The sequence below is a fragment of the Miscanthus floridulus genome, chromosome 1 (genome assembly GCF_019320115.1).
Source record: "Miscanthus floridulus cultivar M001 chromosome 1, ASM1932011v1, whole genome shotgun sequence".
Lineage (NCBI taxonomy): Eukaryota > Viridiplantae > Streptophyta > Magnoliopsida > Poales > Poaceae > Miscanthus > Miscanthus floridulus.
The window spans coordinates 37377252-37394439 of record NC_089580.1 but is presented as its reverse complement, the minus strand read 5'-3'; the positions used below and the strand labels follow the sequence as shown (position 1 = coordinate 37394439).

At 48.2% G+C, this 17188-nt stretch overlaps 1 protein-coding gene and 1 pseudogene across 1 annotated transcript; one reads left to right on the top strand and one right to left on the bottom strand.

Moving 5' to 3' along the window:
- The first annotated feature begins 2660 nt into the window (after positions 1-2660).
- Positions 2661-14607, top strand: LOC136484195 (probable galactinol--sucrose galactosyltransferase 2). The gene is given in 12 exon segments (XM_066481438.1): positions 2661-3276; positions 3534-3790; positions 3965-4055; positions 7485-7533; positions 7695-7786; positions 12032-12145; positions 12244-12868; positions 12870-12953; positions 13039-13106; positions 13534-13668; positions 13741-13887; positions 13889-14607. Coding segments are annotated over 12 exon segments (2322 nt in total). The 5' UTR covers positions 2661-3085; the 3' UTR covers positions 14358-14607.
- Positions 14503-16113, bottom strand: LOC136454824 (dirigent protein 15-like; annotated as a pseudogene).
- Positions 16114-17188: the final 1075 nt, after the last annotated feature.

Sequence of the window (17188 nt, the reverse complement as noted above, 5' to 3'; positions counted from 1 at the left end):
TATCCATCGACGATTTCGAACCAAGTGTCAGCATTTGCAGAAGGCTGAGTACAGAGCTTGCGCTAAGGCATTATTCTATCTCAAATCAAACAGGTTAAGCATAAGCATGCATGGAATGTGATTCGTTCCCAACAGCAACAGGCCTAAGAGCCGATTAAAAAGGATTGGTTTGCATTTCAAGTTGGCTGAGAAACTGGAATTAATTAACAACCAGCGAAACCTCGTCGTGTCAGACAGACAGACACATGGTCAATCAATCAGAGGAACAGAGCTACTCATGTGTAGTAGGTAGTACCGTATGGAGATGAAGTGCTAAAGATTCCAATCAATCATGGCCGAGACCGGTGTTTGCGTACACGTCGTCGACGCTTGGCGTCTGCTCGACCGTTGGTACAAAGATTTGACTTGTTAGAGTAGAAAAAAGATGAATGATTGAGCTAGGGTTGGTTGGCTTCTGATGAATGTTTTTTCCGAGAAAAAAAATGTTACTACCTCCGTCTAAAAAAACAGTTCCTAGAATCACCAAGTCAAACTATCTTAAATTTGACCAAATTTATATGAAAGGATAACAACATCCATGACACCAAATGAGTACATTATGAAAATATATTTCATGATTCATTTAGTGATACTAATTTGGTGTCATAAATATTGGTGCTCTTTTTTATAAAGTTAATCAAACTTAAAATACATTTAGTGTCATAAATATTGGTGCTCTTTTTTATAAAGTTAGTCAAACTTAAAATGCTCCAGAAGTTTATTTAATTTGAGACTGAGGAGTATTCCCTCGTTTCAATGTCACTTAGTCCTTCCATAAATGATGAGCGTGTTGTTAAAATATATGAATTTTGATCAACAACCGTTCAATTTACAAAACATCATCTATGAAATGGAATTAATTTTCTTAGCAATTGAATAACATATTGTATGAGAAATTAAGAGTCAAGATCTATGTCGTATGACTTCTCCGTAGTTAAGATGTACTTATCATTTCTAGACAGAGAGGGTATATGCCCCTTTAGTTTTGTCCTAAGTAAAACTTCTCTAACTCTCATCAAATCTATAGAAAGAAGTACACCAACATCTAAACATCAAATTAGTTTTATTAAAGTCTTGATGAATTGTTGTTGACCTGCATGCACCGACAATTTGAACTTAAACGTTGGGGTTGATTTACATCAAGGTTCCTTTAGGCCTCAAATGTGAAAATAAGAGTTGATTGTAATTATTTTATGCAATGCTGCCAAGAAAACTCAACCTATTGAGAAATGGTGGACAATTCACTTATACTTAAACAAATAGTACTCTTAAACAAATGTCGTGATAACATATTTATTCAAACTTATAGGTGCTAATATATATATATTTTTTTTTAAAAAAAACTTGTTTAGAATTAGAGAAGTTTGATTTGAAATAAAACTAAGTGACCTATAGTTTAGGATGGAGGTAGTAGACGTACTAACAACATAAAAATTGGTTATGCTTTCTTTGCAACCTAAGGTTTCCAAAGTACTGCCTCTGTTTTTTTAATAGTTGACGTTGGATAGTTTGTAATTGAAGTAGCCAAAATTATCATTAAAGATTATCAAAGAATTGAGGGAGTATTAAATAAAGTAATTTTGTGAAGCAAAGTTGTGTAACTTTGCGCTAAGAGAATCTAGCTTATTACTGTAAATCTAGCGTGTATATATGTCTCTAATGAGTAATGACGCATTGGTCTTGGATGGGAAAAAAGTTTAACAAGACTATTTTTTTAGGAAATAGGAGGGGCTTGCACCCCTATTGAAGAAGAGATATATTCACCACAAAAGAGTTACAAAAAGGTGATATATAAGAGGTTACAGTTTCTAATTGCTTTAACGCGTCTAAGAAAACGTAGCAAGCTGTGGCTACTTTAGCACTCTCTGTCCATTCACTATCAGACAGTGCAGTGGTGCTCTTTATTTATTCAAATGTTCTTCAGACAATGCCACAGAAGAGAGTAAATAGTGCCGGAAACAACAGCAAAGCACACTCCAAGTCTCAGCAAAATGGTTTGGTCTCTCTGGTGGCCAGTGCGATATGCAAGTTTCCAAGTTGGACACTTGAACTTCTCTCGCAACCATCAGTTTTCGCTAAACGTAGTAAGCTGTTGCTAGTTATAATCTGTCTTTTTGGTATCAGACAGTGGTGTTCTTGTTCAAAGGTTCTTCAAACAAGGTTTTCCGGACAATGCAACAGAAGAGAGTAATAGTGCCTGAAAGTAGCAGCAAAGCACACTCCAAATCTTTGCAAAATGATCTGGTCTCTCTGGTGACCAGTGCGATGTGCAAAGTTTCCTCTGGAAAGAAACCCGTTCTTGATTTGCAGATAATCCGCCAAAAAAGGAGTAATGCCTCAAAAATACAGCAAAGCACCGTCCAAAGCTTCAGCAAAACGATTCCAACAGCGGGCTGACAAGACAACCAAGATACACGAAAATCAGGCACAGATCATCATGGATTCATCATAGCAGGAAGGCTGGAACATTCACTCTGGATCCTTCACGAGGGACACCCAAAAAGAAGCACCACACATAAAATCTCTCCTCCGGGGCCCACACGCCAGTTAGATTGAGAGAGTACACAACTAGAGCTGAGTAGCCTGTATATTCTGCAACCATCTCCCAAGATCCCCATCCTTCGTCACCAAATCTCATGGCTGGAGCACGCGAGAGAGGCCAAGATATTTCTCCTCCAGAAGCATGAAGTGCACCGGCAAAGCCTCGCCGGAGTAAGGGTAGAAACATCTGTTTTTACCATCGCCGGCGCGCCACGTGTCTGCCCTGCACGGCACAAGACACCCTCAGCCCCGGGCCCCGGCTATATAAAGCTCACCCCTTCCCAGCGCCCTCCACTCCTCTCCCAGTCCTGATTGCGAGGGCTTCTCATCATCACTAGCCAGCTAGCTAAGCGTGATTAACCACGACTGGAAGCTAATCACACACAGTAATTGGCGTGTGACAAAGGAGGGCAGGGTAATTTAATAAAGATACAAGTATATATTCCAGTGCGTGGCGTCCACTGTTCGCTGCCCGGGCGAGCGAGCGAGTCAGAGAGAGAGAGAGATGACGGTGACGCCGAGGATTACGGTGGGGGATGGGCGGCTGGTGGCGCACGGGCGGACCATCCTCACCGGCGTGCCGGACAACATCGCGCTCACGCACGCCTCCGGGGCGGGGCTCGTCGACGGCGCCTTCGTCGGCGCCACGGCCGCCGAGCCCAGCAGCATGCACGTCCTCACCTTCGGCACCCTCCGGTGAGCTCCTGCTCTGCTCCTCTGTAATCTGGAATTTTCTTGTGCTTATTGTTGGGAAGTCGCGAGATTCCCGGGCCCAGAGCTCCGGAACGTTCAGGACACTTGGCTCTCAAGCTCCATGTGACCTCGTTTCGTCGCATCTCTTAGCCATTTTTTATCTGCTTGCTCTTTTTCATCTTCATGTCCATCTAAAAGAAGTTGCTGTATTTACTTTTGTATTTTTAATCGCGAGGTAATTACTGTGCGTTGCGTGGCAGGGACCTGCGGTTCATGTGCTGCTTCCGGTTCAAGCTGTGGTGGATGACGCAGCGCATGGGCACCTCTGGCCGCGACGTCCCGCTGGAGACGCAGTTCATGCTCCTGGAGAGCCGCCCGGGCACGGTCGGCGGCGGCGGCGGCGACGGCGACAGCGGCGAGGTGGTGTACGTGGTGATGCTGCCGCTGCTGGAGGGCCAGTTCCGGGCGGCGCTGCAGGGCAACGACCGCGACGAGCTGGAGATCACCCTCGAGAGCGGTAAGCATACACCGACCTGTCTGTGTCTGCCTACTACCACTTGCAGCCGCTTTCGGCTCTTTCTTTTCTTATCTGCTGCTTCACGTGAGGCCCAGACTGAAGCCCAGACTGACGTGCGTGCGTGACTGGCGTTGGGTGGCCGGCGCCGGCGATATTTTCCGTGACCGTGAGCAGGGGACAAAGCGGTGCAGACGGCGCAGGGGACCTGCATGGTGTACGTGCACGCCGGGACCAACCCTTTTGACACCATCACTCAGGCCGTCAAGTGCGTTATTACCTCGTCTCTTCTTCTCACTCTGTCCGTTGTTCCCTGTACTGCTAGACTGAATTCACCTGCTTTCAGATTAGTCACTGTCATTTCCACGGGTAAAACCGAGTACTGTAGAAACAACAGTATATTTTTTTTAGAAAAAATGTAAATTTTAACAAACAACATTCTGATGCAACAGCAACAACAACGACAAAGCATTTAACTCACAAACAAGTTGGGTAGGTTAGAGTTAAAACCCAGCAGAAGCAATTAAGGTTCAGGCACGTGAATAACTGTTTTCCAATCACTACTATGTAAGGCTAAGTCTTTGGGTATATTTCATCATTTCAAGTCTTCTTTTATTGTCTCTACCCAAGTCTACTTCGGTCTTCCTCTGCCTCTCTTCACGTTAGGGCCTGTTTGGTTCCTTGGACTGAATTTTAGTCCATGTCCCATCGAATGTTTGGACACATGCATGGAGTATTAAATATAGACTAAAAAATAACTAATTACACAGATTACGACTAATTTGTGAGATGAATTTTTTAAGCCTAATTAGGCCATGATTTGACAATATGGTGCTACAGTAAATATATGCTAATGATAGGTTAATTATGCTTAATAAATTTGTCTCGTAAATTAGTCTTCATCTGTGTAATTAGTTTTATAATTAACTCATGTTTAGTCCTCCTAATTAGCATCCGAACGTCCGATGTGACATGGACTAAAATTTAGTCCGTGGAACCAAACACCCCCTTACTATCCTGGCTTAAAATTCCACTACGCACCGGTGTCTCTGGAGGTCTCCGTTGAACATGTCCAAACCATCTCAACCAGTGTTGGACAAGCTTTTCTTCAATTGGTGCTACCCCTAATCTATCACGTATATCATCGTTCCGAACTCGATCTCTTCTCGTTTGACCGCAAATCCAACGCAACATACGCATTTCCGCGACACTTATCTGTTGAACATGTCGTCTTTTCGTAGGTCAATATTCTGCACCATACAACATAGCAGGTCTAATCATCGTCCTATAGAACTTGCCTTTTAGCTTCTGTGGTACCCTTTTGTCACATAGGACACTAGATGCTTGGCGTCACTTCATCCACCCTGCTTTGATTATATGGCTAACATCTTCATCAATATCCCCGTCTCTCTGTAGCATTGATCCTAAATATCAAAATATATCATTCCTAGGCACTATTTGACCTTTCAAACTAATATCTTTCTCCTCCCGAGTAGTAGTGCCGAAGTCACATCTCATATACTCAGTTTTAGTTCTACTGAGTCTAAAACCTTTGACTCCAAAGTCTTCCGCCATAACTTCAGTTTCTGATCGACTCTTGTTCGGCTTTCATCAACTAGCACTACATCGTCCGCAAAAAGCATACACCAAGGGATGTCCCTTTGTATGTTCCTTGTGATCTCATCCATCACTAAGACAATCAGATAAGGGCTCAAAGCTGACCTTTGATGTAGTCCTATCCTAATCGGAAAGTCATCCGTGTCTCCATCACTTGTTCGAATACTAGTCACAACATTGTTATACATGTCCTTAATGAGTTCGACGTACTTCGTTGGGACTTTATGTCTGTCCAAAGCCCACCACATAATATTTCTTGATATTTTATCATAAGCCTCCTCCAAGCCAATAAAAATCATGTGTAAGTCCTTTTTCTTCTCCCTATACCGCTCTATAACTTGTCTTATTAAGAAAATAGCTTCCATGGTTGACCTTCCGGGCATGAAACCAAATTCGTTCATAGAGACCCACGTTATTGCTCTCAAGCGATGCTCGATAACTCTCTCACATAGCTTCATAGTATGGCTCATCAACTTAATTCTCGGTAATTAGTACAACTTTGAATATCCCCTGTATTATTATAGATCGGTACCAATATACTTCTCCTCCACTCATCAGGCATCTTATTCGATCAAAAAATATGGTTGAACAGCTTGGTTAGCTATACTATAGCTATGTCCTCGAGGCATCTCTACACCTCGATTGGGATACCATCCGGTCCCATCGCCTTACCTTCTTTCATCATTTTCAACGTCTCTCTGACTTTAGATTCTTGGATTCTCCACACAGAGCGTCTATTGGTGTCATCAAAAGAGTCATCCAACTGAAAAATTGTGTCTGTATTCTCACCATTGAATAATTTGTCAAAATACTATTACCATCGATGTTGGATCTCATCATCCTTCATCAAGAGATGCTCTATTTCATCCTTAATGCACTTAACTTGGTTGAAGTCTCTCGTCTTTCTCTCACGAACCCTAGCTGTACTATAAATATCCTTCTCTCATTCCTTCGTACTCAAATATTGGTAAAAGTCCTCGTACGCTCTACCTTTTGCCACACTTACAGCTCGCTTTATAGTCTTCTTTGTCACATTGTACTTCTCTATGTTGTCCACACTCCTGTTATGGTACAAGCGTCTATAGTATTTTTTCTTCTTCTTAATAGCCCTTTGAACTTTCTCGTTCCACCACCAAGTATCTTTAGTCTCGCCTCCACTTTCTTTGGTTACTCCACACACCTCTGAGGTCACATTTCGAATATTGGTTGTCATCTTCTCCCACATGTTGTTTATGTCCTCTTCTGACTTTTAAAAGCCCTATTTGATAACACTTTTTCTGAATACCTCTGACGTCTTTCCTTTCAGTTTCCACCACTTTGTTCTTTTAATCTTAGCTTGTTTATCCCTACGGATACGCACCTGAAAATGAAAGTCTGCCATCAAAAGCTTATGTTGAGAAACAACATACTCCCCTGGTATCACCTTGCAACCCAAGCATGCTCGTTTATCCTTTCTTCTTGTGAGGACAAAGTCAATCTGGCTAGAATGTTGTCCGCTACTGAAGGTCACTAGATGAGATTCTCTCTTTCTAAAGAAAATGTTGGCTATCATCAGGTCAAAAGCTACCGCGAAGTTCAGAACTTCCTCCCCCTCCCGATTCCTACTACCATACCCAAAACCTCCATGAACTGTCTCGAAACCTGCGCTTGTAGTACCTACATGCCCATTAAGATCTTCTCCTATAAAAATCTTCTCGCAACTAGGTACGGCTCTAATCAGGCCATCTAAGTCTTTCCAGAACTGTCTCTTAGCCTACTTGGGGGCATATGCACTAATTACGTTCAAGAACATATCACCAACGACAAGCTTGACTAAGATAAGCATATCTCCTTGCCTTCTCACTCCCACCACACCATTCTTGAGGCTCTTATCAATCAAAACTCATACTCCATTTCTATTCGCGACTGTCCCTGTGTACCAAAGCTTGAAACCTGTATTGTCCACCTCCTTCGTCTTCTAACCCTTCCATTTAGTCTCTTAAACGCATAATATATTTACACGCCACCTAGTTACGATACCAACTCATTCTCTTAACTTACCAACCAACATTTTGATGCGTGAAAAAAAAAATGGACGCAGGGTGGTGGAGAGGCACCTGCAGACGTTCCACCACAGGGAGAAGAAAAAGGTACGGTAGCGGTCTGATTGCCATCTATTCTAGGGGTACTTGTTGAGTCACTCGCTAGTAGAATAGAAAGAAATAGAGTAGTGGCCGGCTGGCGTGGCGAGCCGGACTGTGTCGCTTTGCGGAAACTGAAACTGACGGCGGTGGTGGTGATGGTGGCGCAGCTGCCGTCGTTCGTGGACTGGTTCGGCTGGTGCACGTGGGACGCCTTCTACACCGACGTTACCGCCGAGGGCGTCAAGCAAGGCCTCAAGAGGTAAAAACAAAAAGTTCGATCCAATTAAATGTAAGTTAAAGCATGTGTATGTGGTACGAAGTAACATAAAAATAAAAAAAACAAAAGTAAACCAATGTACCATTACACAAAGCAATTCTAGTAGCTAGCTTGATGGATACCTGTTGTCTAAGTAGTTCAGGACATTTTCTCTTATTGTGGCCCGGCTTATGGCAACCAGAGCAACGGCTCTTTTGGGTGTCCTCTACAAAATGTCTCCCAACCTTACTCGTGGTTGATCTACCTTTCGTGGCTCGGTCCATGTCCATCCTGAACCGCTTCCGCCGCCTAGGTCCTCTACTCTTCCAGAGTAAACCAAGATCAGCCACATACTTGGGGCCATCATAAGTAGGCCATTGACTCTCGTCAAGATATGGCTCGAACTTAGGATTCCAGGTGCTCATTAGGTTCCTCAAAGAGAACTCCGCGGCCATACGGGGAGGGACCTCAGGGTCAACACGTCTAAGGCGACAGGCTGTAATCATGTGGGAGCAAGGCCTATGGTATATGATCGGTTTTCCACACGTACACTTGTTCTCATTGATCACTACTTTATGTTTTCGAGCACCACGGTCTTCACCACCAATGTTAGTTCCGCCACCCTCTAGAATCTCATATCCATGGTTGATCGGATCGAAACATGAACCCTTCTGTCGTTTAGACTTTTTCTTTGAGAAAGCTAGTTCCTGAGATGCTAAAAGTGGCCAAGCTTTGCCTGCTGTCCATAGAGACCTCGCATGCTTCTTCCTCGAAACGAACCAAGAATTCAACTTGTAGAAGGTGAATGAGGCAATAGCAGTCACAGGCAGACCACGACAACCTCTTAGAAGGCTGTTGAACATCTCTGCCATGTTACTAGTCATGAAGCCCCATCTCCAACCACCCGTGTCATATGCAAGTGACCACTTATCCTTCGACGCCATCAACTCGCTCAAGAATTGCCTGCCATCAACATTTGTGGCTAACTTCAGGGCATCTAACTTATCTTTGAATAATTGAACCTCTTGCTGCCTGCAAACCTCCTCAAATAATTTGAAGTTGTCCTTTGTGTGATCACGCCTTATAAGATTCTGAGCAAGGTGTCTGGTGCACCACCGGTGATGTATTTTGCCGTAACCAGGAATCTCTTGTTCTACGGCATTCAGAATGCCAGCATGCCTATCGGATATCACACAAACATCACGTCCCAGACCAATTACCACTTGTCTTACTAGCCTGAGAAACCAACACCAACTATCCGTGTCCTCCTTCCGAACAATCGCAAAGGCCAATGGCACAAGCTGGTCCTCTGCATCTGTCCCAATACAAATAAGCATTGTGCCTTCAAATTTCCCTGTAAGAAAGGTCCCGTCAATTGAGACGACGGGCCTGCAATGCTTGAATGCTTCGATACTCTGCCCGAACGCCCAAAACGCCCTTCCAAATACCTGGCTACCATTCCTTGTTTCACCCTCCTTAGGTAAATACTCGAAGTGCATCCCAGGATTTACGGCCCTCATTGCGTTCAACATTACAGGGAGGCGCTCATAAGCTTCTTCCCAATTTCCAAATATTATTTCCAGTGCACGCTGCTTTGCCCTCCATGCTTTCCCATACTTGACATAGTAATTATACCGTTGGAAGATGATCTCAACCAATGCAGACACCGTAATGGTTGGCATATGCTTCACCACGGGGCATAATTGCCTTGCAATGAACCTAGAATTGAGCTGCAGATGGTTCTCTTCTGCCTCAGCAGTGGCACAAACATGTGGTTGCTTCACTGAGGTAATCTTCCATTTGCCTGCCTTCGTCTTCCTAGCACATACTCTCCAACCACACTGTTGTTCTTCACAAGCAACAGTGTACCTCTTCTCCTTGAATGAATTGATGACCCTAAAAGGTCGGTTGTGTACAATGGAGTACTCTTGCAACCATGATTTCAACTCATCCATAGTAGTAAACAATATGCCCTTCCGTATGATGAGGCAACCGCTAACATCAGGCACAGTTGTATCACTTTGCCCACCATCAGCTACTGCCCTATGACCATGGCTAAGGTCCTCGAAATCACCAACTAGTGGATCTCTCCAAGGCAAGACCCTAGACAATATCTCTATTTCCCTTAAATTCAGACGACCAACAGGGCGATCGTCATCAGAGTCTTCGGCTATCTCCTCTACGAAGGACTCATCATCTCCAGCTATCTCCATGTCAAAACGGTTCGTAGCCCTAGCATCACCAAAGTCTTCTTCACTACTAAGATCATCTTCGTCGCTAAGCTCATCCTCAATAGAAAAGTCTCCGCTAGCATCGTCCAAACCTTCTTCTGCATCAACAATTACATAATCATCATCATCTTCATCACTATCATGATTGCCCTCACCATCGGCAACCGGATTCTCTTCCTCATCTCCACCGTAGCCTAGTTGTGTGACAAGTATTTCTTCTTCAGGCAAAGGACCATAACCTATGTGAGCGGGGGAAGATGGCCATGCTTCGAAGTTATCATTTCCTAAGCCAGACTCCTTACTTACTACTAAATCCAAAGATCGCACTTCTGAGGCCAATACAACTGCCTTGTAATCATTCCATTCAGACTCGTTTGTAATTTTGAGCAACCGCTTGATCCGAGGACCCTTCGACGACCCAACATCTATGACACCTTCAAACTGAACATGCACGTCTCCTTCATTCCAGCCTAACTTAACCTTCACTCGCTCCACTAACTGGGTCAAAGATGGTGTTTCAGAAAAAATCAACAACTCCTCACACATGTCCAGAAATTCCAAACTATCATCTCTTGTCCTAACAATACGGCCTCCATGATGCAACCTCACTAATTTATCCATCTACATCCATCACACAACAAGTAGTGTAACATATGAATATATTTCAATCCAATAAGTAGAAACTAAAATATATCATTTCATCGTTTTTCAACCCCAACAACATAATCATTTCTACTCATAACAAATTGAAATGTAATGACCAACAAATTAATAAAATACATAGTAACCCTAATGACCAACAAATAACTAACCCTAATGACACCTATAATAAACAAATAACCCTAATGACCAAAATAACTAGAAACCAAACTAACCTAACATGTTCATCACATATAACAGTTAAACAACAATGCACTCAATCATCCTAAGCCATACATTTTGCAAATGCAAACACAAATATACCAAATAACCAAACAACCTTGATTCCAAATGATTAAGGACAATGTAAGCACATCTACGCGGATAGAATGGAGGAGGGGAGGGACCATTACCTCGAGGAACCTTCGGGAGCCGAGATCGTGGCACCGGGGGTCGATTTTGGGGGTTAGGGTTTGGTGGCGGCGCGGGGGTGAAGAGGAAGAGAGGGAGGCCGGCGGTTTCAGAATGAAGGGAGGAAGAAGAAGGGGCCTCGGCGCGGCCTAAAGGGTCCAGACCTCGGCGTTGAGTCGGGTCACGCCGAGGTCTGGAGGCTCGGCGTTAAGTGACCCAACGCCGAGCTTCTGGGCCACCGTCCTCTGTTGGGCCGCCTGGGCCGCGCTCCGGATGGGGCCAGAGCTCGGCGCTCTGTCCGACCGCGCCGATGTTGGGCACTTGGCGTCGGCTGACAGGACGCCGACGTCTCGGACCCACGCGCCAACGTGGCGACGACGACCCCGGTCGTCCGTGACGTGGCAGAACCTCGGCGTGGCGTGACACGACGCCGAGCCTCATATCTCGGCGTCATGTGCTAAGACGCCTAAAAATGGTCTATTTTCAGAAATTGTTTTGGCGTTGGTATTTTTCTAGAAATTGTTTTCAAAAGAGATCAAAATACGAAAATTTCACGTCGAGCAGCCACTGTCATATGGAGGGCGTGCGACGCAACCAGGTCATCCAACGAGGCCACGAGGGCTATTTATACCTGGACATAGTTTAACTGGCCTCATGCTTGCTCTCCATGTGACAGTGGCTTAATTAAACTCTCTAGCCATAGTTTAACCTCTCTAGCTTGGGCCATTTTCTTTATTTCCTTTTTGTTTCTTGAATCCCCCTTTTAATCTCTCTGGCTTAAACTGTTTGTGTACTGTTTCTTTTAATAAATGCTTCCCCCCTCCCCCTTTTCCTAGAAAAATAAGACGGTCGAACTCTCGATTCACATTATTTGTTGGATATAAAATAAATATCATAACGATCTTGTGCTTTGTTTTTACGTTTATTTTCGAACGGCAAAAAAAAAACACATTGTGAAACTTTGCAGCTTGGCGGAGGGCGGCACGCCGCCACGGTTCCTGATCATCGACGACGGGTGGCAGCAGATCGGCAGCGAGAACAAGGAGGAGTCCAACAACGCCGTCGTCCAGGAAGGGGCGCAGTACGTGTGACTGCCGTCTTCATCTTATATTGTGTGCCAGCTCTGCTCCGGTGAACAAGCGAAGCTCAATTTGGTCTCCAATGGTGCTTGTCGTACAGGTTTGCCAGCAGGCTGACGGGGATCAAGGAGAACGCCAAGTTCCAGAAGAAGGAGAAGAAGACGACCGACGACGACAAGGACGGCGGCGAGCAGCAGTCCCAGGTGCCGGGGCTGAAGCTGCTGGTGGAGGAGGCGAAGCGGGATCACGGCGTGAAGTACGTGTACGTGTGGCACGCCATGGCGGGATACTGGGGCGGCGTGAAGCCGGCGGCGGAAGGGATGGAGCACTACGAGAGCGCGCTGGCGTACCCGGTGCAGTCGCCGGGGGTGATGGGCAACCAGCCGGACATCGTCATGGACTCGCTCTCCGTGCTGGGGCTGGGGCTGGTGCACCCGCGCAGGGTGCTCAGCTTCTACGACGAGCTGCACTCGTACCTCGCCTCCTGCGGCGTGGACGGCGTCAAGGTGGACGTGCAGAACATCATCGAGACGCTCGGCGCCGGGCACGGCGGCCGCGTCGCGCTCACCCGCGCATACCACCGCGCGCTCGAGGCCTCGGTGGCGCGCAACTTCCCCGACAACGGATGCATCTCCTGCATGTGCCACAACACCGACATGCTCTACAGCGCGCGACAGACCGCCGTCGTGCGCGCCTCCGACGACTTCTACCCGCGCGACCCGGCAGTCGCACACCGTCCACGTCTCCTCCGTCGCCTACAACACCCTCTTCCTCGGCGAGTTCATGCAGCCGGACTGGGACATGTTCCATGTACGTCTCAATTTTCTCTTGTCTGTGTACTTGAGTGATCGATCGATGGCTTGATGATGATCAAGTTAGATGTGCCTCGATGCAGAGCCTGCACCCGGCGGCGGAGTACCACGGCGCGGCGAGGGCGATCGGCGGCTGCCCGATCTACGTCAGGTGAGACTGACAACCAGCTCCTGATCAGAACGACGTCGTTGTCGATCGTGGCGTCCGTCGCAGCCAGGCCGGCACAATGATCGATCCCTCGAGACAGGGGAAACCGAATGATTAGGGTTGCCCTTGCGGCATGGCAGCAGAGGTGCCAGCCCGACGCCCCGACCAGTCGCCGGCGCCGCCATGATTAGCCGTCGCCATCAGCGAGCGCATCATAAGCGCGGCCTTGCCTGGCACACAAGCTGCAGTAGCAATCTGCACGGCTTGCGCGCACCACGCCCAACAGCGACACGACGGCTGTGGCTGCTCGTGTCGCCGTCCGGCACGCCTTCCGGCGGACGGCGCGTGAGCCCGTGCGCGCTCTATCTGTGTCAACCCAAAAAGCGACTTGGTTGCTGACACTCTGCTTTCACGTGTGTCTCTGTCGCAGCGACAAGCCAGGCAACCACAACTTCGAGCTGCTCAAGAAGCTGGTCCTCCCCGACGGCTCCGTGCTCCGCGCGCAGCTCCCCGGCCGCCCCACCCGCGACTGCCTCTTCGCCGACCCGGCGCGCGACGGTACCAGGTGAGCAATCCTCCATCGTTTTCCTGGGCTAGCGCCTATAGCTGTAATGTAATGTAACGTGACCTTGCGCAGCCTGCTCAAGATCTGGAACGTGAACAAGTGCACGGGCGTGGTGGGCGTGTTCAACTGCCAGGGCGCCGGGTGGTGCAGCGTCACCAAGAAGACCCGCGTGCACGACGCCGCGCCGGGGACGCTGACGGGGTCGGTCCGCGCCGGGGACGCTGACGCGGATCGCCGGCCTCGCGGGGCCCGGCTGGAACGGCGAGGCCGTCGCGTACGCCTACAGGTCCGGGGAGCTCGTCAGGCTGCCCGGAGGCGCCACGCTGCCGGTGACGCTCAAGGTGCTGGAGTTCGAGGTGTTCCACGTCTCCCCCGTCAGGGCGGTGGCGCCGGGCGTGTCGTTCGCGCCCATCGGCCTGCTCGACATGTTCAACTCCGGCGGCGCGGTGGAGCAGTGCGAGGTCCGTGGCGGCGCCACGGACGGCGGCGCGGGCGCGGGCGCCGCCGTCGCGCTCAGGGTCCGCGGCTGCGGCCGCTTCGGCGCGTACTGCTCGCGGAGGCCCGCGCGGTGCACGCTGGACGCGGCGGAGGTGGAGTTCAGCTACGACGCCGACACCGGGCTCGTCGAGCTCCACATCCCCGTGCCGGAGCAGGAGTTCTACAGATGGAACCTGGAGATCGAAGTCTAGAGATTCTCCCTGCCTGTCGATCCGTGGCAATGGTGCTTTCCTTCCTCCCATTATTCAGTGGTTTTACCATTAAACGCGTGTGTCGTCGTGTGCGACATGAAGAGGCGTGTGCAGTGCATGATCATGAAATGGACACGGTCCGCCATTGACGCGCCTCTCTAGCTTCGTCCCTAGAAGAATAAAGCTAGCCTCTGTACTGCCTTTGTTGCATCAATCTGCATGCAATAAACGACTACTCCGTCTCCATGTATGCAATGTGACAAACAAAACACATTTCGAGTTCCATGATACTGTACTCTTTACATGTGTAGTACAAGTTATTGTGCTACAACAACAACGAGGACATGCACGGAACGCGCAAGCATGCATGCGCCGCGAAGGAATTCTAAGGGTGGACGAGGGTGACGTTGTACTCTATGATGGCGTCGCCATTGTTGTTGTCCAGGAAATGCGTGCGGAGCAGGGCGTACCCACGGGCCAACCGGAACGCGCCGCGGCTGCCGACGATGGCGAGCTCCCTGCCGACGGGGTGCGCCACGGTGTTCCGCGAGTACACGACGAAGGCGCTGCCGTTGAATGGCGCGAGTACACGAGCGACAGCTTGCCCCTGCCGGACGAGACCCACAGCCCCTGCGCGTTGCCGACCACCTTGGACTGCGGCGAGGGGCCCTCGGTGAGCAGGTCGTCGGTGGCGTACAGGGAGCTGAAGGGCACCGGGTTGTCGGACCTCGGGTCGCGGCCGATCAGCACCGCGCTTGGGTCCTTCCCGCTCAGCGTGTCGTGGAGGAAGAAGTGCAGATGGGTGGTCTTCTCGTGGCTGGCGGCGGCGGCGGCGGTGGATCGGACGGCGGAGATGGCGGCGAGCACGACGGCAACGAGGCGGAGCACGGATGGAGTGGCCACGGTGTACGTGTTCTCTCTCTTTGAGGTTGGATCTGGTGTGTGGAAATTACACACAACCGATGAAGTGTACGAGTACAGAGTGTGATTTGCATTTTTATAGCCCAAGATTTGGATACAATTACGGTAATCAATTGTCGCCCAGTTCGATCGTATCAGCTATGATATATATGATATAGTGTTTTTTGCTCACAACAGCCAGCTTATAAACCAGTCTGTGTGATTGTGAGTTGTTAATGGAAGGAAATATGAGCGGCAAGCTGTTCTCCGAATCCTAAACATGGAAGCTAATAACCTGTCAATCAATATAGTAAGAATCTCTGCCCGTGGGAGAATCAGGCGCATGGAGAACAGAGCGCCTTCTGTTGCTGCTCGCAAATGGCAAAGTGACGCGTGTTCAAAGATGTCGTCGATGCCTCGGCAGTTCGCAGAGCATCGCATAGAGTTCTCTAGACCTCTTCCTAATCATAAGTTTTTAGAAAGATCTACAAAAACTCAATCTCCAACAACTCCTAATACAATCTCCTAATATTTTAGGAGTTGGAAAAAATCTCCCTCATCTGCGTAACTTTACGCGACGCGGATCAAGTTTCCCCGCGTGGCGTCCTTCTTCGTGCCGAGGGCAGTTCTTCTTCGCGCCATATTCCGCCGCACCTAGGCCATGGTCGTCCGTAGCCGCCTCCATCCTGCAGCTCAAGAGCGTCGCAGCGGACGAGACGACCGGGGACCTGTTCGTCGTCATGGAGCCGCTGGTCGGCACCCGCACCCTCCGTAGCCGGCTCATCACGTGGTCCTTCTCCAAGGCCAAGACGCGAGCCCTCATGAGGCAGCTCCTGGGCGCGGCAGAGAAGTGCATGGCGCCAGGGTCACCCACCGCTCGTAGCCAGAGTGCGGGCGACCGTTCAGGCGGCACGCGACCTGGTCGCTCAAGAACGAACACTCCGCCGCGTCATCCTACAGGAAGTGCGTGCCCAGCGGCACCCAGCACTGCTCCCGCGGCGACAGCCACTTGCCCACGATCCATGCCTGCCATGCATTGCAGTACGTATTACGCTGCCACCATGATGGTGATCACATGCCATGGAGAACGCTTTCAATTGCAGGGAGCTCGCGGTCTCAGGGTTCGGCGCGCCCTGTAGCTTTCCGTGATGAAAAAGAAAAAGAGCCGCAACATAATTCATGTGGACCCCAAATTTGATTTTTTAGACGCCATTTATTAAAAACTCTTGGAGATGACCTTCTTTTTTTCTTCCCAAATCTTTTTTAGGAGTTGCCAAACTACAAGTGTTTAGGAGAAAAAAGTAGAAAACTCTTAAAGATGCTCTTACATGTCACGCGTGAGGCAGCCGCGGCCGTTCCTTCACGGAGGAATTTCTTGTGTGCCATTAAAAAAGACCACAATGCTCTGTGAGCCCCTGGAAAAGTTCAGCGGTCCCCAGCGCCACTGCTCTAACTTTTTTGTGTACTCCATGCCACTTCCGTCAGTTTGGACACTAACGGTGTCAACTGCAGGTGTGAAAAGTCAAAAATACCCTTAAGTCTAAATATGTCATTAATTTTTTTGAGCATCTTAACGACTTCAAATGAAAAAACTGAAAACTAGAAAGTTGTAGATCTCGTCGAGATCTATAATTTTCATATAAAAATTATCTTCATTTCATTTATATGAAAATTATAGATCTCGACGAGATCTACAACTTTCTAGTTTCGAGTTTTTTCATTTGAAGTCGTTAAGGCTCAAAAAAATTAATGACAAATCTAGACGTGAGGGTATTTTCGACTTTTCACACATGCAGTTTGACATCGTTAAGTGCCCAAACTGACGGCAGTAGCATGAAGGGCATAAAAAAGTTAAAGCCGTGGCACTGAAGACCGCTGAACTTTTTCAGTGACTCGAGACATTACTATTTTTTTTAATGCCACACGTCGAA